Raw genomic sequence first — 22,453 nt, forward strand, 5'->3', positions numbered from 1 at the left:
AAGACGATGACTCTGTGCAATGTGTGACATTGTGGATGGCTTTGTACAAATGGGCTTCCGTAACTGCGGAGGGGCAATAGATGGCACGCATATTCCAAGTCTGGCACCAGACCACCTAGCCACTGAGTACATTAATCACAAGGGGTATTTGTCTATGGTTCTTCAGGCACTTGTGGATCACGGTAGCCATTTCATGGATATTAATGCAGGCTGGTCCGGAAAAGTGCATGACGCACGCATCTTTTGGAACACTGGCCTGTTCAGGAAGCTGCAAGCAGGGACTTTCTTCCCAGACTAGAAGATCACCGAAGGGGAAGTCTAAATGCCCATTGTGATCCTGGGAGACTCTGCCTGGGAAGAGGTGTAGTCCTGGGACAGTTAAAGATTTGTGTATGTCCAGGTATCACATGCAACCTTGTTCTTTGGAGTACAGTGCAGCGGGTAATGTACTTCATCAAGGCTAAACTGCAGAGGGAGTGCTGAGTGCAGAAGGTATTCGGAGTCCGCAGGGGTGGACTGCAACGGGGCAGGAGTGAAATGCAGATGGGTACAGACTGGAGTCAGGAGGTTGATAAGAGTGTGTTAGCAGTGTCTGGAGGCCACATGGGAAAGAGTTTTGTGACAGGAGGGTGGGCACAGAGCTGTTGGGTTTGCAGTGCTAGTAGTGCCTGGAGTGTGTGTGCTTGGTGTTCCATAATGTCTAAGAGCTGTTCCAGGGCTTCATTCTGGCGTGCCCTGTTCTCCTTTTGGTCCCTCTTCTCACTGTCCTGCCACTCCTTCAATTCTTGTCTTTCGGCGGCAGAGTGCATGACATCATGCAGAAAGTCCCCTTTAGTTCTTCATGACCTCTTTCGAATTCAGCGCAATGGAGGCTGGGCTCCCAAAGTCATATCTGTGAAGCCAAAATGCTACATTTTACAGAAGCAGTATTGTTTGCAGTACACAGACCACTGAATCAGTGATTTAAAAATGCAGCTACTCTTCACATACCTGTCACTAACTCGCTGACTCCAGGTAAGCACACATGAGCCACAAGACCCCCAAACTGGTGAGTAACCACAGGGACAGGGGAATTCAGTGTTGCAGGACCATACTATACACTGAGCACCTGGCTTTTGGGAGAGCCAGCAGTGGGGGGGGGGAAGTGTCGGTCTTATAATCATCACTTACTTCCCCAAATTTTCCACAGCCTGTATTCATTATGGAAGATATCTCACTGCTGAGAATGAGCAAGGAATCAAGGGAGAGTCTTCTCCAAGGGCATCCACCCTGGCCCTTATGCGGCTCACCTGTGTGCAGCAATGCCCCCTCCCCCTAGAGTGGCACAGGGAAGTTACCCTTAATGAGGTAAGAAACAAAGCAGCTCTGCCAAAGAACCAGTAGCTCCAGGAGAGTTTTGTGGAGATCTCTGAGGCAGATTTCAGTGAAGTGAGGGAGTCAATCAACACCGTTCCGCTACCCAGACAAGGCATGTGGTAGTACATGCATCATACAGACACAAGCCTACTTTCGGCAACCCTCCTGCCCTCATCCACTCACTTCAGCAATTCCCAAAATCAAAGCCACTTACCCGAGGCCTCCCCTCCTGTTTGCTCTTCGCTAAGCTCCAACAGTTCTGACTGGCTAGCCTCCTCCAGGGTGGAGAAAAGCTCCTGGCTGCATGCATCTCTGACCTCCTAGTCATCCTCTGTCTCTGGGCCCTGCTCCCCCTTCACATCCTTGTCCAAGATTTCCTCCTCTTGGCTCGGTGTAGTCTCAACTGGCATGCAAGCCACAAAGTATCACATCCAGCTCTTTGTAGAACTGGGAGCTCATGGGCGCAGCACTGGAGTGGTGGTTTGCCTCCCATGCCTGGTGGTAGGTGTTCCACAACTCCTTCACTTTAACCCTGCAGTGCACTGTGTCCCAGTCTTGGCCCCTTTCTGTCATGCATTGTGAAATCTGTTTGTAGGTATCATAATTTCTACAGCTGCAGTGCAGCTGGGACTTGACAGCCTCCTTTCCCCAAATGCTGATGAGGTCTAGCAGCTCAGCATTGCGCCATGCGGAGGATCGCTTGGTCACCTGGAAAGATGCACTAAGACCACTGCTCACCAAGCAAACGGAAGGGGACTTTCAAAATTCCCAAGGAATTTAAGGGATGGGGCTCATGGTTGGTCACTTGAGGGCAGGGCAGTAGAGTTCAAACTGATGACCAGAGAGGCGAGGACAGGTATTGTGGGACACCTCCCAGAAGGCAATCACAGCGCTGTAATCGACCACAGTGTCTACACTGTAGCCCCGGCGCAGAAATCTGTATGCCTCTTGTTGGGGTGTTTTTTTACAGCACTGCAACTGCACAGCTTCTGCACACTAAGTGGCTTGGCTGTGTGTACACCTAAGGAGTTACACTGCAGAAAGCTGCTTTACTGCGCAGAAACTTGCTCTGTAGACAAGGCCTAAGTTTGCCCATCCAAATACTGGTGTGACCTTATCTAATTAGAAAGAGCTGATTCCACACAAGTCCTGTGCTAGCAGCAGATGCAGCCCCTGTCCTGAGAAGCTCACAATGGAATGACAACTGTGTAAGGCAAACTTTCTAAAAACTGCTAATGTATCGCTTTTTTTTACTTCCACAAAAAAAGCAGTTTTTGGATGGTGACTTCTGTTGTATTTTAAGAAAACAAAAGACTTACCCAAGAAACAAGAGTGCATTAAGGCCTTGTCCCCTTGATTTTGGTAGGTCCTACCAAAACAACATTGAGAGTAATCAGCTTGGGGGTGGGGGCGGGTTTGAAGAAGACAGATCGGCTCGGTCTTTGGGGCGGCTTACGGCGGCTGCGTCAGCAGCTTTGGCTGCTCAGAGAGCATAGGATCCTGCACCTTAGACGCTGTCTCTTTAACACAGAGCAGACGCGGGGCGCGAGTGAGCGAGACGAGGCTGCAGTAGTCCCGGGGAGGCGCTGGGTGTCGCTGTTCCCGAGGCCACCTCCCATCATCCCTTGCTCCCTAGCCCCGCCCACTCTTTTCCTGCGCCGCCATTGTGGTGACCGGCTCGTCGCTGCGCACCATGGTGAGACAATCCAGCCCCATCCGCTGCTGCGCGGGCTGATCCGCGCTCGGTTCCGGGTCCAGGGCCTGCGGGTCCCCCCCCCCGGCTTTCCCCGCGTGGAATCGGGGGGTGGGACGGGCTTGGAGGGCGGGGGGCGTCTGGGCCAGGGGCCGCCCCCCTCCCGGCTCCTAGCCGGGGCAGCCACCACTCGCCCGAGCGGGTTCCTGGTGGGAGGCTCAGGCCGGCGAGCGCGGCCCCTGCGTGGGGGGGGGGGAAATCTGTCCGCCCGGGCTGGAGTCACCCGCTGCGTCCTAGGGCCTGGTGCTGCCAGCCCATGTCCTGGGCGCTCTCCTGTCCCCTGCTGCTGGTGGGGGGGCCCTAGGCTAATACACGTGGCCTTGATTCCTTGGGGTGAGGGGAAGGTCGAGCGCTCCTTGTCCTGTACATGGCCACCTACCCCTTGGAAATCCGTGGTAGCGTTGGCAGTGGAGCCGGGATTTGTGGTCTTCACTGTTTGTGGTGCCCACTGAGCTCTGGAATGGATTTAGGTTACTGAGTCCCACTTAGCACTATAGGTACTACTGCTCCCTCTGTGGTTGCAGTCAGCTCCGTGTTTGTCAGGCCTGGTTACCTGCATTTAAGTGTGTGACTCAACCTATTTAATGAACCGGGTGCAGCTTTGAATAGGTTGAAACTGATGCAGAGTGTCCGCATGCACAGTTGCACCAGTTGACCTCAATCTGTTTACCCGTGTCCCTTTAGTTGTCACTGATATTTCTGTGTGTAGGCAAGTTCTCACAAGCTCAGGCTGCATCTGTAGGGAGGTGTCTGAATGCAGCTTGTTATAGGGAAGAGTGTCTCCAATGTCTTCCCTTTATCTTTTCATCCTCAGTCGTCCCACAAGACGTTCAAGATCAAGCGATTCCTTGCCAAGAAGCAAAAACAGAACCGGCCCATCCCACAGTGGATTCGCATGAAAACTGGCAATAAGATCAGGTAAAAACGGCTATTGCTTTCTGCGAGTTCACAGCTCGCTGCCATACCTGATCAAAAAAAATATATACACTTCTGCTGGCATAGCTATGTTGGTTGGGATTGTGAAGGTCCATGACTGACACAGCTGTACTGACCACAGCCCCCAGTTATACAAGCTCCATCTACATTATGAATAGTGGCAGGTGGATCAAAGATTCTTGTTCTCATGGATGTGTTGTGAGGAAAAGCCATCTGTGATTACCCTGAGGGCATCCATCCCCTCCCTGTTCTTGAAATACAGTGTCTGGGGAACCTTACTACTAAAGAATTTCCATCATTGAAGGTCTGTGGATGGTAATGGGCTAGTACATAAAGTTTGGATGATTTGTAACCACAAATCATTACCAGAATGCATATGTAGACTGAAATACTGGACTTGCTTTTGTCCAGTGTTGTTCACAGATGTATTGCATGTCAGTATTTGCTTGTGCTACATTATAAATAAGGATACATTTTAGGCATGGAGGTCATGGCAGTCATAGATTCCATGACTTTACCAGATATCTGTGACTTTCTTCAGCTGGAGCCGGGATTGTTCGTCCCTCTCCCATGGCTGCGGGTGAAGCTGGGACTGTGCAAATGTGTGTGCGCCCACCCCGTGGCTTCGACTGAGGTCTTGTGCACTCCTCCACCCCCTGTGCTGGAGCTGGGGCTATGTGCCCCCTGACCCCCACTGGCTGCACCCACTGGAGCCATGTTTGTGCACCCCCTAGCCCTGCGGGGAGCACCCCCCCTCTTATTTTTTTTCAGTAAAGTCGCAGGTCAAGGGCTCTTGTGAATTTTTATTCAAATTCACAGGCCATTTTGGTTAATTTCATCGTCACAGAATTTTAAAAATCATAAATTTCATGATTTCAGCTATTTAATCATGAAATTTCACAGTGTTGTAATTGTAGGGGTCCTGATCCAAAAAGGAGTGGTAGGGGAGGGGGGGTCACAAGGTTATTGTAAAGTGGGGTGGTTGCAGTACTGCTACCCTTCTGCATTATTGCTGGTAGTGGCACTGCCTTCAGATCTGGGCAGCTGGAGGGTGGCGGCTGAAGGCAAAGCAGCAGCAGCGCAGAAGGAAGGAGGGCATGGTATGATATTGCCATCCTTACTTCTGCGCTGCTGCTTGCCGAGCTGGGCCATCAGTCAGCAGCTGCCACTCTCTGGCTTCCCATCTCTGAAGGCAGCAGTACAGAAGGGCAACATGGCATGGTATTGCCACCCTTACTTCTGTGCTGTTGCTGGTAGCGGCACTGCCTTCAGAGCTGGACAGCTGGAGGGCGGTGGCTGAAGGCAAAGCAGCGCCAGCAACAGCACAGAAGAAAGGAGGGCATGGTATAATATTGCCTCCCTTACTTCTGTGCTGCTGCTGGCGGGGTGCTGGCTTCAGGCCTGTGCACCTGGCCACCAGCCGCTGTTCTCTGGTCACCCAGCTCTGAAGGCAGTGCAGAATTAAGGGTGGCCCTCCTAATATAACTTTGCTACCCCCCTGCAACTCCCTTTTGGGTCAGCACCCCTCCTCCCACCCACCCCCAGTTTGAGATACGCCAGTGTCCCCTGTGAAATCTGTGTAGGGTAAAAGACCAGATTTCACAGTCCGTGGCACATTTTTCATGTCAGTGAATTTGGTAGGGCCCTATTCATTACCCATGATCTCTCCGTGACTTTTGCTAAAAATAACCATGACAAAATCTAAACCTTCATTATAAATAAAACTTAAACTACAACAACACTTCAAACAAACAGTCACAGTGTATTTCTCTTTGACCTGGTCTGCACCACTTGATGTTGAACAGCAGAGCAACGGCTGCATTTCTTAAAAGTGCCTTGTTTATTCATATCCTCAGCTGCTGCAAGTAAAATACTGAGCTCTTTGCAGGAAAAACTCCTTCAGTTAAGCTATGTGTATATTTCTATATTTTACTTCTATATTTTCTGCTGCTGGGTCCTCTTTTTCCTCTGAGTGAGTGTAGCTGGTGGTTAAAGCAGGAGGCTGGGAGTCAGGATTGCTAGGTTCTATTGCTGTCACTACAGCTAATTTGCTCTCTGTTCTTAGGAAAGTCACTTTGCTCTGTGCCTCGGTTTACCCATTTGTAAAAGGGGCATAGTACCCATCTAACTGTTCTAGGCATGTTGAGCATTAGGGTTACTAAAATGCATAATTTTAATTATTTTTGTCTTCCAACACTTAATGCACCAAAAGCATCAGTTTTCAGCCCAAAGTATTTGATAAAGCAGGCTGCAATTACAGTGCTTCATTTTGTGGGAGTACTGCCATTTTCCTGCTGAGAGTAACTCTGTTAATATTGCCTTTGATTTCACCTATGCATTGGTGAAACCGCTAATCATTAACATGTACAAGTATGATATTTAGAGCCTTCAGTTATGCAGGTTTGGAATGAATGCTTTAGTGGATTTCCCTGGAAAAGTGCTTTCTCCATGTTGCAATGCACTGCTCTTATGTTCCCGGATTCCTCTTCTGTTTTGTTTTGGTAAAAATGGTACTAGTGGTGATGTTTTAAGAGCTAGCCAGTTCTTTACTGCCAGCATCGAACGCATGAATTCTAGGCTATCTGTGACTGTCTTCTCTTCTAAAAGTGTCACAGTGTATGTCCATGCCCAATGCTGCTATCTCTAGGTAAGTTTGCTTCTGGGAACTTCACCTTTTTTAAAGCTGCTGATATTACACCAATATGGGTTTATATACCTAGTGAAAAAGAAAAGCAAGTATATATGGAAAATAGTTTAAAAAACGAATATGAAGTAATTTGCTATTAACATAATTAATTGACAAATTCCCAACTAAACCTGTACAAGAGATTCCAGCTCCTTACTAGTGGGTTAATTCTGAATGTGATTGTGGTCTGCATTACAGACTTTCAAGTGTGCATTGCTTATTAAGTGTGCTGCTTTTGTTTTAGGTACAACTCCAAAAGGAGGCATTGGAGAAGGACCAAGCTGGGCTTGTAAAGAACGGCTCTGATGGGAACTCTAATGACATGCGTCTCTCCTGCCCCAAGACCTGAAATACGCATTGCTACAAAAACCACCGCTGACCCATTTTGGACTCTTGAACCTTGTTCTCGCCTCTCTCCCCCCGAACCTCCCAAAATCAAACCAAACTGCAGTCTTGAAAGATGACTTCAATAGACTCTTTTTGGAATATTATAACTGAAAAATGAAGACTGTTCATTTAGTGTTCTTTATTTCTGTGCTCAGATATATTGACTTAATTTGTATTGCCAGTTTTCAGGTTTAATAAATATGAGCATTATTGATCCTTTGAATAAATTATTCTGGCTGATTACATGCATTGCTTGAGACGGGTGGGTAATCTGGAGAATAGAGACAGAAATTAATGTGAGCATTTATCAGTGTGTGAGAAAAGATCCTGCCATCCCAGTCTCTTCTCTGTACTGTTTGAAACGAGCAGGCAAAACTAGTATCTCCCTTTTGTACCCTTTTGACATAATTATACATTAACAACCAAACTTGGGATGCAATTTAGAAATATGAACTTGCCCTTATTTAAAAGAAAATCTCAATCTCTGTTGAGAAAGAGAGGTGGCTAGTCAGGGTCACACTCATGTAGAATGTGCAAAGGACTTTACATGAATAAGTAAAATAATCAAACCCTTCTAAAGCAAACGAAAATCCCTAGTTACTAGGAGGTTCCATGCTGCATTGTCTTGGTGCTCATAAATTGCTGTATTCTTATCTATGACATTTTGCTAATATTTAACGGTCTGCCTAGTATTCTGATACAACCCTTTTGTACACCAAGGGCCAGATTTTTCAAAGGTACCAGTCTGCATCTTCAGATTCCTAAGTATCTTTAAAAATCTGGCCCCAAGTCCTTTTGTAGTGACTGACTGGGATGTTGTATATTCTCCAAAATCGCAAGCAGTGTATATTGCCAAAATGAAGCATAGAGCGATCCACATGCATTGGCCACTTCTTCACATTCAGCTGTGGTGCACAAATTGTTTTATGTTGCAGATCCAAAAGTGATGCATTAGGAAAACCTTGCCCAGTCAATTTTTTATTCTCAAATAGCCAGATTGAATTTTGGAAATTTGCATTTGGATAGTCACTTTAAACCACACAAGATTTTGAAGGAGTATAAAAAGTCAACAGATGTTAGGGATGACTGGAGGTGAAAATCTCTCCTCTTCCTACCTCTGATCAGTTTTCAGCACAACTGAATGATTAATGCTTCTAGTTGCAACATAATCAAAAAACTGGTAGTTTAAGAAGGGTGAAGGAGGTTGCTCTGTGGAGGTGGGGAGGAATAGTGGTTGGGAATATAATTGGTTGAGTCATCAGTAATTCCTGCACTCTGCAGTAATGACCTGTAACTAGATGATGTTGCAATTACATGGCACATGACACAGCAAGATGATTTGCTCAAGATCACGCTGAATACCAGTGTCAGTAGGAACAGAGCCTTGTCTTGATCCCCTGCTCTCCACCATGTTGGGTCTGGTATATACATTCTGGTAACCTGGAAATAGCTATGTTTTACTTCTGTGTGCTGATGTGACTGAGACCAAGCTAGCTTGGTGCTGAATGGAGCAGAGGAGTGAGCTGCAATTGCTGTCCCTTCTAGGGGAGTTTAGTTGAAACTCGATTCCCTGGTAGCAGCACACCACAGCACGCCTTTATCACCATGCCCTGTGGGGCCAGCAGAGATGCTGTCAATTTTTAAGACGATAAAAAAGGTGGAGCTGATCTTTTTACTGGCGTTCATAGTAAAGCAGTGAAGGTGCAGCATGTGTCGAGCTAGGTCATGTACTTTGCTTATGGCATCTTGTTGGGCCTTACACACTTACCTTGCTCTCCAAAGGCATTTTGGAAAGCCTAGTTACCAAAGGCAAGTGAGGCTAGTGCAGAATTAATCAGGGAGATGAGTAGCTCAGTAATTGGGGCATTGGCTTGCTCAACCCAGGGTTGTGAGTTCAATCCTTGAGGGGCCCATTTAAGGATCTGGGGCAAAAATCTGTCTGAGGCTTGGTCTTGCCTTGAGTAGCAGGTTGAACTAGATGCCTTCCTGAGGTCCCTTCCAACCCTGATATTCTGTGATCAACTGTGGCAACCACAATTGTATGCAGCCCCCTGGGCAGTGATACCAGGGAGGGGCAAAGCAGGGTTGACACATGTACAAATATCACTTTTCACAGAAACAGATTCACTAGCTAGTAAATCTTTAAAGAAAAAGGCAAAAGAAACAACAAAAAAGACAAGAACATTATTTTATTTCTATTCCGTTTAGGCCTAGTAACAAATAGAGACAAAACTGTACATTATTTTTGAGTGCGACAAAAGCCTACATAAAAAATTAGATTTGGACGTGTCTATGTGTGTATTTATTTGTTTTTCCTAAAGTAAGTTAAGTATTTTAGGAAAAATTGTCTGGGTGGCCACCAGCAAGAGTTGGTGGCTGCACTCTGAGGCCACCAAAAAATGTCTAGTGAGACCCGTTGGGCTAGTGTTCTGTAACAGGCTTAGGACACATAAGTAATATCTGATCTTCCAGCAGTCCTTCCTGGGGATGTGTGATAGTCTAATTTCTGCCTCATCGAGAGGGGAGGATAAGTCAGCAACAGAAGATGAGCACGAAGCATTAAGAAAGATGATTCAAATGCTTCAAATCTAACTGGAGACCGCGTGCTAAAAGTTGTCTCACTCCAATTTTTTTAAAGGAGCTTTCTCATGTTCAGAGATTCTCCAGGAGCCCCATGTCTGAAAGCTTTATCCACGGAATCTCTCATAAGTTTTCCTCATGTTTTGTTTGTTTGTTTTAATCCAAAAGTTTTTGTGAATCTGGAATTTCTTCTCTCTCCATAAGTACAACCACTGAGGAAAAGACCTGCTGTTTGAGGCTGCAGGTGTTTAGAAGATACAGCACTGAGGAAGGCTGAAAACCAATCCTGTTAGATCCATCAATCCCACCCCTCTCCTTGTTTGCTTCCTTTCCTTAACCTGGGCAGGAGTGATCAAAGCCATTATTCCTACCAGGATAGGCTGCTGACAAAGTTTCTCCCCATCATGAGGGTCAGGGCTGGGATGAAACCAGTCACTTTACCATCCTGAGAGTAGAACTAAGCAATCCTTTCAGAAGGTATTTGTGGCAATGCTCGTCCAAACAATAGGTTAAACTGATTCTTTGTTGTACAGCTATTATTAGATAATTGTCTAGATAATACTTAGTCCTGCCCTCCGAGCCGGGGTCTGGACTGACTGGTCCCTTCCAAATCTATGATTCTACTACTGTTATTCTGCTATTTTATTCAGACAGTGGCAACTTCCAGTAGGGAGCTGCCTTTTCCTTGGGAAAATAACTCCTTATAATTTTTAAAACATTTCCCCACTGAATCTTCCTTTTGATTCAAACCTTACCTTAAAGCGACAATGTCCAGACATATTTAGGCCCAAACTGGGGTTTGATGAAAACAAGCTTGTACAGAATCTTGGCCAACAGGGCTATTTCCATAGTTTAAATGATTATTATTTCAGTGGCCGCTTGGTTTTTTCTCTTTTCACGTAGATTGAAAGCTCTTAGGGACAGGGCCTGCCAGTTTATATCAAGCCTAATGCAATGGCGTTCTGGTCCAGGACTGAGGCTCTTCTGCATTATAGCAACATAAACCATAGTTCAGTGAAATAAGTGTTACTCTGCATCCTGGGAACCCGGACTTTGCAAAAATGTGCTAATGCACAAGAACCAGGAAATCAGGGCTGAGGTTTACAAGGATGCTCAAGGAATTTGGATGCCCAAGTCCCACTAACTGTAATGGAAATCAGGTGTCCAAGTCCCCTAGGCAACTTTGGAAATCTTTGCCTAAGTGGAGTAGGAACGGACCAGTCTGTTCTCATTATGTGTGCCGAGTGAAATGCAGAGTAAATTAGACTAGTTGGGTTTAGTAATCAAAGGCGCTGATGATAAAATAAGTCATTATTTCTATTAACTCTGCAGACCCAACACAGCTAGGAGACAGCTGGATTCTATCTCACATCATTGTTTACATAGTCCTGGTCAGTTACATTGGTGCAATCTCACTGAAATCTCTCAAATTACCCAGGTGTCACTGAGGGCCTAATTTGGCCTACAGGATCTTTATTACTGGTGATGATGCACAGCAAGGAAAGAAACTAGCTTAAGTCTCAGAGCCTCTCTTATATTTCTAGGGCTGGCAGTTAGAAGGGAAACATCATTTTCCGTTATAAATGGAGTCTAGAGAAGATGAGCATGGAACTCCAGGAGGCCATTTTACAGCACTTCTCAAAGCAGAACCACACTATAAATAAATGCGACAGTTAAAAAACATCTGACTCTGTGTGAAACCGAGGTTGGGGCAGCTGTTAGTTTTAGGCCATTCTGAGGCAGCCCCAAAACTTAAAACAAGTTGGGCAAAGTTCCATTTTTCTGATGAATAGCATACACTTCAGACAAGTGAGTAGAATAGGATTTACCTTTTTAATACTTACAAATCTGAGCAGTGATACATTAGAAAGAAGGATTAGGAACCACGCCCCTCTTTGTCTCTCTGGAGTGTCACTTCACCACATGCCCTCTATACCTTAGTTTGTTGTTCTTATCTATGTACTCTTTCCATTTCTCAGAACAATGTGTCACCAGCTCCTCCTTCCTGTAGGAATCTGATCTAAGTTCCTTTCTTCTGCGTGCAGGGCCGGTGCAACCGTTTAGGCGATCTAGGCGGTCGCTTAGGGCACTAGGATTTGGGGGGCGCCATTTTCTTCGGCAGAGACCGCGGAGGCCAGATCTTCGGCTGCCCTGGTCGCTGCCGGCAATTAGGCGGAGGGAGCTGGGGCAGGGGAGCGGGGGGAGGGCTGCCTGCAGCAAGTAAGGGGGGAGGGGAGGCACACAGGGGAATTCCCGCAAGAGGGGTGCCTCAGGGCAGAGGGGGGGAGCTGACATGGGGGGAGGGGGTGCCTCAGGGCGGGGGGCACGGGGTGAGAGGGCACAAGGTGGAAGTTTCCCCTAGGGCATGAAACATCCTTGCACCGGCCCTGTCTGCATGGAACCTACCTACAGTAACTTCCGCCTAATCTGGCCCCCTTTCCCTCCCACCCAGGGCTCCCCGTCTATTACTTTAAAATCTTCAAACAGGTGTAGAGAGGATGTCTGAGTGTTTCTAGTTCCCGTCCTTTTCTCCCCGGTCTGTCTGTCCTTTGGGAGTGTCAGAGCTGCTTAACCAAGCTGCGCCTCCTCACTCCACCATCTACTCTGTGCTCCACCACCAGAGTCAAATTGAGGACTTAAGCTTTTATTTGACCCAGCAAATAGCTTATAGGAAAAGAAATGCACATGAGACTTCCTAGGGCATTTTGAAGGCATATGTAGTTTAGTGGCATTACCTGTTTTCTGTATTTTTCCTCTGTGTTCTTCCTTAGCAGAGACATGTCATGAAAAGAGGATTTTTGTTTTTGGAGTTTCAGTGTCTGCTTATTCCCCACCTGAAATCCAAATCCTCTGTGACATCTCAGTGAGTCACCGTGGAATGTGTAATGACACGCTGCTAACTGTCTGTCCAAGGCCCTCTGAGCACCCTGCAGACAACAATCACACTAATCTTACATCCTCATTGTGAAGAAGGGACGGGGCATTATCCTCATTTGGAAAAGAGGAAACTGAGGCACAGAGAGATGAAGTGCCTTGACCAAAGTCATGTGAAAAGCTTTTTGCATAGCCAGAAATAGACTCCAAGTTCTCCATCCAGTCCTGTGCTTTAACCACAAGACTGCACTTCCTCTGCCACTCCATCCTGTGACTTGTGCCTTTGGGCAGAGAGACATCATAAGCAGCAAGAACAGAAGAACTAAAGGTAAACCAGCACCTCTTTCCATCCTGCTGTTCTCAGTGACAGCGCTGGAGCAGGCAGGGAAACAATGTAAAGAAAGCAGAGGAGCCTGCTTATCCCGATGCTCTGCTTATAGAACCATGCCCTGGTCAACTGTGCAAAACCTGAGTAAAGGGGCCTGTGTGGGGCACTTGCGTGAGGGCTGGGATTGGCAGGCTGCACTTCCGGGTCTCCATTCATGCTGGAGAGGTTCGGCAGCTGGAGAAATGTTACGGTAAGAGGCTTCCATTGTACAGGCAGAATAGTTACTGCAGGGCAAATCCTGCCCCCAGCTACGCGTGCACAATTGCTAAACAGTGGATTGCCAGGGGAATGGTGCACAAACTTCTACAGGCAGGATCCAAGCCTGTGCCCGTTTGCAGAAGTCTTAGCCAATGGCTCTTGAGTAATCTCAGTGCACCAGCTGCCATTGGTTAGTCTCGGCTCAGCAAGTCTCCTGTACCAATGCTTTGCCACCCCACTGCAGCCCCCTGCTCTCTTTCCCAGCTCCAGCCAACCTGCTCTTTAAAACTAGTTCACAGGCAACATCAAACTGCTTCTTAGCCACAAAGGACAATTTAAAGGTCTTGGAAGAATGACAGTGCCTGTCTGAACATGCTCCTGAAGGATGGCAGTCTGACGAACACCTGGGTCCTCCATTCAGCACCAGAGCCACCAGCCTTTCTGGATGACATGCAGTTGTTGTTGGTGTTCCACACACCAAGCTGGGCCAGGTCTTCCTCTAAAGCCCCTGACAGCTCCTTCAGCTCCCTGGAGGCATCTGCTCTCAGGTACTGCCAGGCTTTGTGGCCGCTGTGGTCCCGCAGGCTTGTGTTGGCACCGTAGGCTCCCACCAACACCTTGATGACCATCTCGTGTCCCTGCAGGGCAGCCAGATGCAGGGGTGTCAGCCCACCACTGGCCGTGGGAATGTTGACATCTGCATGGTAGCCCTTCTTCTCTGCACAGGAGATCACCTCGATCAGGGCCTCATGGTGGCCATGCTTGGCCAGCCAGTGGAGGGCAGTGAACCCTGTCACAAAATCTCTCCTGTTCAGCAGGCTGGGATCCACATCTAGCAACCTCACGATGCTCTCAGGGTCCCCCTGGGCCACAGTCAGCATCCACTCATGCTCGAGGGGGTCTAAGGCTAAGGACAAGTCCTCAGGGCTCTGTTCCAACCTCTGCTCCAGCTCTTGTTGCATCCCCACAGCAGGGCTGCTGCTGCTGGCTATCTTCTGAGCAGCTGCAAGCCACATAGCGCCCTCGGCTCCACTGCTCTGCAGCAGAACCTCCTTCAGACCTCTCCGCCGTGCGCTGCCCCGGCCTATGGAGAGCCTGGCTGCGTCAGAGCTCGCATCCCAGTTACCTGAACCTCTGCTACCCCTGCCCATGCTCCTGATCAGGTCCCTCTTCTGTGACTGGCGGAGTTTCACGTTCCCCACTGCTGCTGCTGCTGAGGATGATGATAATGCCTGGACTTTGGGGTTGGGCGCCTGGCTGTCAATAAGTGCCTCTGCTTGAGACTGGGAGGCCTCTGGCAACACATGTGGCTCAGTGCCCTTTGATACCTCCAGACTCTCTACCTTCTGCATCCTGGCCATGATGTCTGCTGCAGGCTTCACCATCCCCAAGATCTGCTCCTGTGGCTCTCCCAGAGGCATCCGTCTCCCTTTAAGGCATGGTTGAGGCTCTCTTTGCTGCCGGGGTGTGGAGAAGTGGTTCCCTGTCCCGTTGAGACTCTGCCTCCAGTCTCCCCTCCTGAGCTCTCCGGCTGCAGAGCTTCCTGAGACTGCCTTAGAAATGTTGCAAAGAGGAACCAGCATTTAGTTTCTGTGCTCAGGGGGAAGGCACTTGTTGTGAAATATGTTACAGGCAGCAGCAAATTCTGGGCTGCAGGCAACACACCTTTCAGCTGATCACTGATTTTCAAAGGCTTCACCGTCTGCCATTTATTTACCAAGAGACGCTAGAGCAATTTCCCCTCCACTCCCAGTCCCTCCTCTCGGAACTACTTGCTCCCTGGTTCTTAATATTCAATAACTCCCCAGACGGAGGCTGTGTTTTCTCTCCTCTCCAGATTTTGGCGGCTTGTATGATAACATAACTACATTACAACCCACTGTCCAGCTGGATCTGCAGATCCGGGACCTGTTTGACTTCCTCCTTCCTACATGCAAATCAGTGATAACAGCAGCCAAAAACAAAAAAAAAAGGAGCTCAGTCCATTGAAGCTGAAAGCAAGCAGTGACTTTTTCACTGCAACGGCTGCCACTTACCTTTCCAATTGCTCCTGTGGTGGGTGGGGAAATAGAGCTCCGGGTGGGCAGAATTCCCAACCTGCCTCTTGCTGGACACCTTGAGGGCTGCTGCCAGCAGCAGGGCCGCTCCTCCTCGGCCTGCTGGTTCTCGCCGCCTCTCCAGACACACCAGCCTGCTCCTTGCTGAGTTCCTTTGTGTGAAGGTTGCCACTGGTTAGTTTTACTACATAGTAAAAGCTGTGGCGGGACCTTTGTCCTCCTTTTCGACTGAGACAGATTAAGCTGCTGCATGTGATTTTTCATTTCTGCTGCAGGCCTGGCATTAACCTTGGCCACTGGGGATGTGAAACCGAATGCACCCTCTTCCCAGAGAGCAGAAAAACACGCGCTGGCCACAGCCCTAAAGCTTTCAGCCTGTGAAGGTACAACTGTGGGACCCAAAAGAAGGGTTGCAAGTAAAACCAGTTGGGTCAGGCACTTTAAGGGATTCACCTCGAGCATAAACAGCCAGATGGTGCAATATCTCTGGAGCTAGCAATGCACAGGAATGAAAGTGAGAGAAACCTGTGTTTGCGTGAACTCGAGGTAACTGTAGTCAAAAGGGGCTAGGCTAATCTACAGGTTGAATATTTCTAGGAGGGGCTGAACAGCTTGTAAAAGGAGAGGTCCTCGTATGTCCGTTGAAAGCGACTCTAAAGATCAGTGCGAGGCACCTACTTCCCCTCTTGTGGAAACTCCCTGTGATGAAGTGTGATGTGCTGTGTGTGTGAGAGAGAGACAGAGAAAGATGAACTGACTGCTGTCTGCGGGATGGAATCAGAACTGTTTGACTGTGTGTCACAGGCTCTATACTGCTAGCAGCTAATGGAGATTCTTCTAACTCAAGTCCTAATGATTTGTGATTTTGGGGCAGCAGGACCTGAGTCCTATTCCTTCCATTGCCTTGAAGGTCTGACTGGTCACTCTGTGCAGCAAAGCGACATCCTCAGCTATAAATGCGTACATGCAAAAAGATCACAGGAAACACAGAGGGCTGCAGCTTCCATTTGAAGTCGCCCAGCAATCCAAAAAGTATAATCGCTGAGGGACAGTTAATTTGCCTCCTCATTAAGCAGACCTTGAATGTGGCCAACAGTGTCCCATTGGCAATAACCTCTCATCCTCCCCAAGGGGCTAGAAATCCAGCAGCCATGCAAGCTACAGAGAGCTGTCACTGCCCCTTTTAATTCCAGATTAACATAGAGATGGATCTACACCAGGGGTAGACAACCTATGGCACGCGTGCCGAACGCGGCACCTGAGCTGATTTTCAGTGGCACTCATGCTGCCCAGGTCCTGGCCACCTGTCCGGGGGGCTCTGCATTTTAATTTAATTTTAAATGGAGCTTCTTAAACATTTTAAAAACCTTATTTATTTTACATACAACAATAGTTTAGTTATATATTATAGACTCATAAAAAGAGACCTTCTAAAAATGTTAAAATGTATTACTGGCATGCAAAACCTTAAATTAGAGTGAATAAATGAAGACTCGGCACATTATTTCTGAAAGGTTGCCAGGCCCTGATCCACACCATCAGCAGCGTCAGGCTGATGGCTCTTGACTCAGAGCCTGCCATACACAATGAGACCAGGCTGTGGCACACTCATGCTGCTCTCAGACAGTCCAGGAGTCAGCTGACTTCTGGAGGGTAAAAGCTAACAACAGAATGGGGGAAACTACTCTCCAGAGCCCCGGTTAAATCATGGCCTTTTTGGGTCCTTTCTTCCGTTGGCCTTTACTTCTAGTTCTCAGAAACGTCGCAGCTGTAAAGCAGTTGGTAGGGTGCGCACTTCCCCACACGTTGCCCCAACACTGTGTCTCGACCCTGATAAGGAGGGACAGCCTGGCCGGAGGGACAAGTCCAGCCCTGCACTTCTGCTGAGACTGCAGACGAGGGGGCCCAATAACGGTACTGGAGGTTTTGTGTTAGAGACACACGTTTGCTGGGAAATGAATGAAACTCACTTCCCGGAGGCTGCCAAACAGCCATTGTAGCTGTTGTTATGAGAACTTACTTGTGTTGTGATAGCATGTAGGGCTAGGTGCTGTACAAACACAGGCAAAAGGATGGTGTGTAACAGGCAGTCTGCCCCTTTGAGGGTCAGATGGGGTAGAGAGTGGCCAGCCCTGTTCTGCGGAGGAGCAGTTGCTGGGACTCACCCACCCCAGCTGGACAACTGCAAGTGACTGGGTCTGATGAGTCCCAGCTAGGCAGGGCCGTCCTTAGGCATAGGCAGAATAGGCAGCCGCGTAGGGCCTCACTCTCCCTGGGGGCACCACTCTCCAGGCAGCCCAGACAGTGCAGAAGCAGGGCTGCTGGGTCCTAGAGAGAGCCGAATGCAGCACAGTCGGAGGAATGGGATTGGCTGCTGGGGTCTCTGGGAAGGGGGGGTAGGGGTTGGGGAAGGAGCTCACCTCCCCTCCGACCCACAGAGCACCCCCTCCTTTCTCTCTCCTCCCCAGGAGCACCCCTCTCTCTCTCCTCCCTCCCCTCCGTCAGGTCTGGGTTGAGTGAGGTGCTGGGGGGCACGGGAGACTGGCTGCCTGCCTGCTGAGGAATGAAAGTGAAAGTAACTCACTTCCTGGGCAGCGAGCCAGGATTGGAATGTCACACAGGGCTTGGCTGGGGTTAGCCAGATGTGTGACAAATCAGGATAGGGGATTGGGGTAGGGTGAGCAGATATCCCTATTTTATAGGGACAGTCCCAATTTTGGGGTCTTTTTCTTATATAGGCTCCTTTTACCCCCCCTCCACCCATCCCTGTCCTGATTTTACACACTTTCTGTCTGGTCACTCTAGGTGGGGGTAATTGGTGCCTATATAAGACAAAGCCCCAAATATCAGGACTAACCCTATAAAATCAGGACATCTGGATCTGGCCACCCTAGCTGGGTAGCGTCTCTCCCCCGGGCTGGCAGCTGCCAGCGATCCATCTCATCCGGGGGGAGCTGCACAGGGCAGGACGAGCTGCTGTGGCTCCATGGGTGCCCCGTCCCTGAGATCAGATGCTGTGCTAACTTCACCATGGTCTGTTGAGTTGGCGGCGGTGCCCATTGGCGTGTGATTGGACCTGAGGGTTTGCTGCTGCTGTTGCCACTCCTCTGCACCCCAAGAGGTGGATTTTGGGGTCCTGCAGTTTTCCACCTATCTCCTCCTCTACTGCAGCTGTTTGACCAGCAGGCTGGGCGGTGAGCCAAGCATGAAAGCAGTACTGTGTTGCGATTTAGATTGTCATTTAACAACTTTGTTTACCAAAAATTCTTGCTAACAATCCTGAATCCAATTTCAATATATTTTTTTAAATCAATATCTTAGCCAAAACCAGAAAATTAAGTTGTTAACAATTATTAGTGACAGGTTTGGTTTGAGGCAGGGAGTGGGTCAGTTTTCATCAGAGAAACAAAAAATGTTGACTGACTTTCCTATAGCCTGTTACTCCTGATAAGAGCCCTCCAACAACTGTAATATGATCATCTCCTTACTAGTGTATAAAGCAGAGGTCGGCAACCTACGGCACACGTGTCAAAGGTGGCAGGTGAGCTGATTTTTGATGGTATGCAGCAGCAGGCTGAGCAGCTCAGCCCATCACTGCTCTGGGGTTCCAGCTGCTGCCCTATTGCCAGCTGGGATACCAGCCATCGGCCCCACTCAGCACCTGCTGCTGGCCTGGGGACCCCCAAGGAACCCCAGGCTGGCAGTGGGCTGAGCAGGCCAGCTGAACCACTCAACCTGCTGTCAGCCTGGGGTTCCATTCACTCAGCCGGCAGCGGGCTGAGTGGGCTGGTGGCGGGCTGAGTAGGGCCGATGGGGGGTTGAGTGGCTCAGTCTGCTGCCAGTCTGGGGTGCCAGCAGCACTTAGCCTACTGCTACTCCGGGATTCCAGCTGCCGGCCTCTTGCCAGTCAGGAGCTCAGCTGCCAGCCCCACTCTGCCTCCTGCCAGCCTGGGTGAGCAGAATCCCAGGCTGGTAGCGGGCTGAGAGGGGGGTTGGCGGCCGGGATCCTGGCTGGCAGGAGTTGGTGGTCAGAACCCCAGACCAGCAGCGGGCTGAGCGGGGCCTGGGATCCTTGTCTAGGGTTCCAGCCACCAGCCCACTGCCGGTTTGGGGTTTCATTTACTCAGCTGGCAGTGGCCTGAGCAGGACCAGTGGCCAAGACCTCAGATAATAACAATAGTTTATTTATATAATATAGACATAGAGAGAAACCTTCTACAAACATTAAAACGTATTACTGGCAAGAGAAACCTTAAATTACAGTGAACTTGGCACACCACTTCTGAAAGGTTGCCGACCTCTGGTATAGAGTGACCATATGTTGTACTAAGATTCTCCTGCTTTTTTTTTTCCCTGTGAGTCAGTATAACTTTTGCCAGCCCAGAAGTTGGGCAGCCAATGTTTTACGTTTTCTCCAACTTTTGTAAAGTAAATACATAGTTAATATGAGTTAAAAAGGCCAGGAACACTTCTTTATGAAGAATCTGTACAGCAGATCATGCCCATAGACGATCCAGAAAAGAAATTTGAGGTTGAATTTTTTAATGTTGTGATGGATAAAGCAGTATCTGCTGTTTATGAAAGGTTTAATACCTTGCAAGTACACCATGAACAGTTTGGATTTTTGTATGACATAACTAAATTCAACGAAATAGGAAAACAAGAGCAACTAATAACAAAGTGCAAGAATCTAGAGAGCCTCCTGAAGCACGGTGATACTTTTGATTTAAATGGACTTGAACTGTACGAAGAATTGAGTACACTGTCATCAATGTTGCCACATGCAAAATCGGTGATGGACACTGTACAGTTTATTCATACCCTCAAACTTGTTGACATATATCCTAATGTGTACATTGCCCCTCGTATTCTACTGACAATTCCTGTAACAGTAGCATCAGGAGAACGGAGTTTCTCAAAACTAAAGCTCATTAAAAACTATCTCCGCTCTACAATGAGTCAGGAACGCTTGACTGGTCTTGCTATTCTTGCGATCGAACAAGACACGACTTTGTCTTTGTCATACGATTACATTATTACTGATTTTGCAGCCAAAAAAGCCAGAAAGATTGCTTTTAATTAAAAACTAATCCTTGTTTCAATACCTCTTCGTATAAATTTCCAATAAAATTTTGATAAATTAAAAAAATATATTATTTGCATCATTCTGTCATATCAGAATTTTTTCTATAGTGCTGCTTCTTTAGTGCTAGTCCATCAGCATTACAGTGTGCTTAATTAAGTTAAACTGGTTTTAATAATGTGAATGTGGCAAGTTTTCCAATACTATAAGCTTATGTTTGTGTTGCTAAGAGCAGATCAGGCACAGGGGCACCAGTTTAATAATCTCGCCTAAGGCACCATAAATCCTAAGGCCAGCCCTGCAGCTAGGGAATATAAACGCAGGCCCCAGGTCTGGGCTGGTGCTTGATCCTGGGGGAGGGCTGGGAGTTGTCAGAAGTGAATGAGGAAGACAGCGATGGTGACAACATGAGTACCAGCAGGCCCTCGGCTAAGGAAAATCCTGCCCATGGAGCTGCTGGAGGCCAGAGAGTCTTGGCTGGGAACAGGATTCCTACTTTGTTATTGGTCCATGGTTCCTTTTTGGTACTGGGGAATAAGCAAGGCTCTGAGGTAAGGGTTACACACACTGAACCAGGGCAATAATCAGACCCACTACTCCTACAAAGGGCTTCCAATCAGAGAGGGAAAGGCTCCCTCCTAACCTGGCCTGGGGTTGAACCTCTCAGTCGAGCTTGACTGTCAGAGACTCTGTATTTCTCTTTTGGTGGTGGGGACAGGGCTGCCCGGGGGTGGGGGGGGCAAATGAGGCAATTTGCCCCGGGCCTCACAGGGGCCCCTGTGTGCTGCCCTTGCCCTAGTGCCGGCTCTGCATCTCCCATTGGCTGGGAACCGTGACCAATAGGAATGCAGGGGCAGCACCTGCAGATGCAAGGGCAGCACACGGAGCCTCCCTGGCCACCCATGCACCTAGGGGCCACAGGGACCTAGCAGCCACTTCCTGGGAACTGCAATAAGTGCTGCCAGGACCCTGCCCTCCCCCTCCCAATCCCCTGCCCCAGCCTGGAGTCCCCACCAGCACTCAAACCCTCTCCTGGAGCTTGCTCCCCACAATCCCCTACCCCAGCCCATAGCCTGATCCTACATGCTAAATCCATCATCCCCAGAGCCCACATCCCCAGCTGGAGTCTGCACCCCCTCCTGCACTCCAAGCCCCTCGGTCCCAGTCCAGAGCCCCTTCCTGCAACCCAAACCAAGCTGGAGCCCTTATCCCCCGCACCCCCAACCTCCTGCCCCAGCCTGGAGCCCTCATTTCTGGCCCCACCTGGAGCTCATACTCCCCCTACACACCCCAGCCCAGTGAAAGGAGGTGGGGGAGAGCAAGCGATGGAGGGAGGGGGCATGGAATAAGCAAGAAGCCGGGCCTCAGAGAAGAGGCAGGACTGGGGCTGGGGTGTTCGGTTTTGTGCGATTAGAAAGTTGGCAACCTGAGAAGAGCTGCGAGCCAGGACACCTGCTATTTTATTTGTTTTTCATTTCTACAAAGATGGCGTCTCACCTTTGGTAAGAGATCAGCTGACAAGCGGGAAATGAGCAGAACAGCCCAGAGTGGCCTCCCAAGGGCTGATCCTTCAGTGACTGCTGAAAGCTCCACAACTCACACAGGGGCCTGCACTGCTAAGAGCTCCTCCGGACCAAAGCCTGCTTCCTGCTCGGCGCAGGGTGTTAGGTGAATCCTCCGGCCCCCACACCACAGCATGAGGCAGATACCTCTCTGCTGCTACTTAAGGGTGGGGCAGCTACTGCTGTTGCTGCCTAATTCTCAGTTCTTCTGAGGCTTGTCTATGCTGCTGTAGCAGACCCCTGGGAGAGGTGCTCCACAGACCAGGCAGAATAGGTCTGAGCACTCCGTGCTAGCCCTACTGTCCGCCCTTGACAAGGGGATCATCATGGCAAGGCTGTGGGCAGGAAAGGGGGTATGGCTGGAGTGCACTGAGCTAACAGGGAACCATGGGAAGCTGAGGATAACTTAGTGCAGCCTTGGGGCTGCTCTAACATACACCATGGGCCCCTAGCAGCACCACAATACAGAAAGCATAAAGGCAGCTTAAAGCCACTGTCCCAAGGACAAGAACAGAGGTACCTAGATTGGGATCTGAAACATGCCCTGGCTTCTGCTGTCACTTCTTTTAGATCCAGTTAGTAGTTCCCCAAAA

General features: G+C 48.9%; 2 protein-coding genes and 1 non-coding gene across 3 annotated transcripts; 2 read left to right on the top strand and 1 right to left on the bottom strand.

Moving 5' to 3' along the window:
* Positions 1–2,955: 2,955 nt before the first annotated feature.
* Positions 2,956–7,345, top strand: RPL39 (ribosomal protein L39). Its single transcript, XM_030576077.1, has 3 exons — positions 2,956–3,052; positions 3,924–4,027; positions 6,976–7,345. Exons 1-3 carry the CDS (start codon positions 3,050–3,052, stop codon positions 7,022–7,024), a joined length of 156 nt encoding a protein of 51 aa, XP_030431937.1. The 5' UTR covers positions 2,956–3,049; the 3' UTR covers positions 7,025–7,345.
* Positions 6,286–6,417, top strand: LOC115658152. The gene has a single exon (XR_004002185.1). It is a non-coding gene; the product is annotated as a small nucleolar RNA SNORA69 (small nucleolar RNA).
* A 4,683-nt stretch (positions 7,346–12,028) lies between the features above and the next one.
* Positions 12,029–15,515, bottom strand: SOWAHD (sosondowah ankyrin repeat domain family member D). The gene is made up of 2 exons (XM_030575223.1): positions 15,195–15,515; positions 12,029–14,711 (listed from the first exon to the last, which is right to left on the bottom strand). The coding sequence occupies exons 1-2, from the start codon at positions 15,477–15,479 to the stop codon at positions 13,494–13,496; spliced, it is 1,503 nt and encodes a 500-aa protein (XP_030431083.1). The 5' UTR covers positions 15,480–15,515; the 3' UTR covers positions 12,029–13,493.
* Positions 15,516–22,453: the final 6,938 nt, after the last annotated feature.

This window comes from Gopherus evgoodei, chromosome 9 (assembly GCF_007399415.2).
Source record: "Gopherus evgoodei ecotype Sinaloan lineage chromosome 9, rGopEvg1_v1.p, whole genome shotgun sequence".
In the NCBI taxonomy this organism is placed as follows: Eukaryota; Metazoa; Chordata; order Testudines; family Testudinidae; genus Gopherus; species Gopherus evgoodei.

Coding starts and splice junctions, on each gene's coding strand:
- SOWAHD (XM_030575223.1), bottom strand. CDS start 15,479: ATGAAAAATCACATGCAGCAGCTTAATCTGTCTCAGTCGAAAAGGAGG. Junction 14,712..15,194: donor CCACAGGAGCAATTGGAAAG/GTAAGTGGCAGC, acceptor AACATTTCTAAG/GCAGTCTCAGGAAGCTCTGC.
- RPL39 (XM_030576077.1), top strand. Junction 4,028..6,975: donor AAAACTGGCAATAAGATCAG/GTAAAAACGGCT, acceptor CTTTTGTTTTAG/GTACAACTCCAAAAGGAGGC.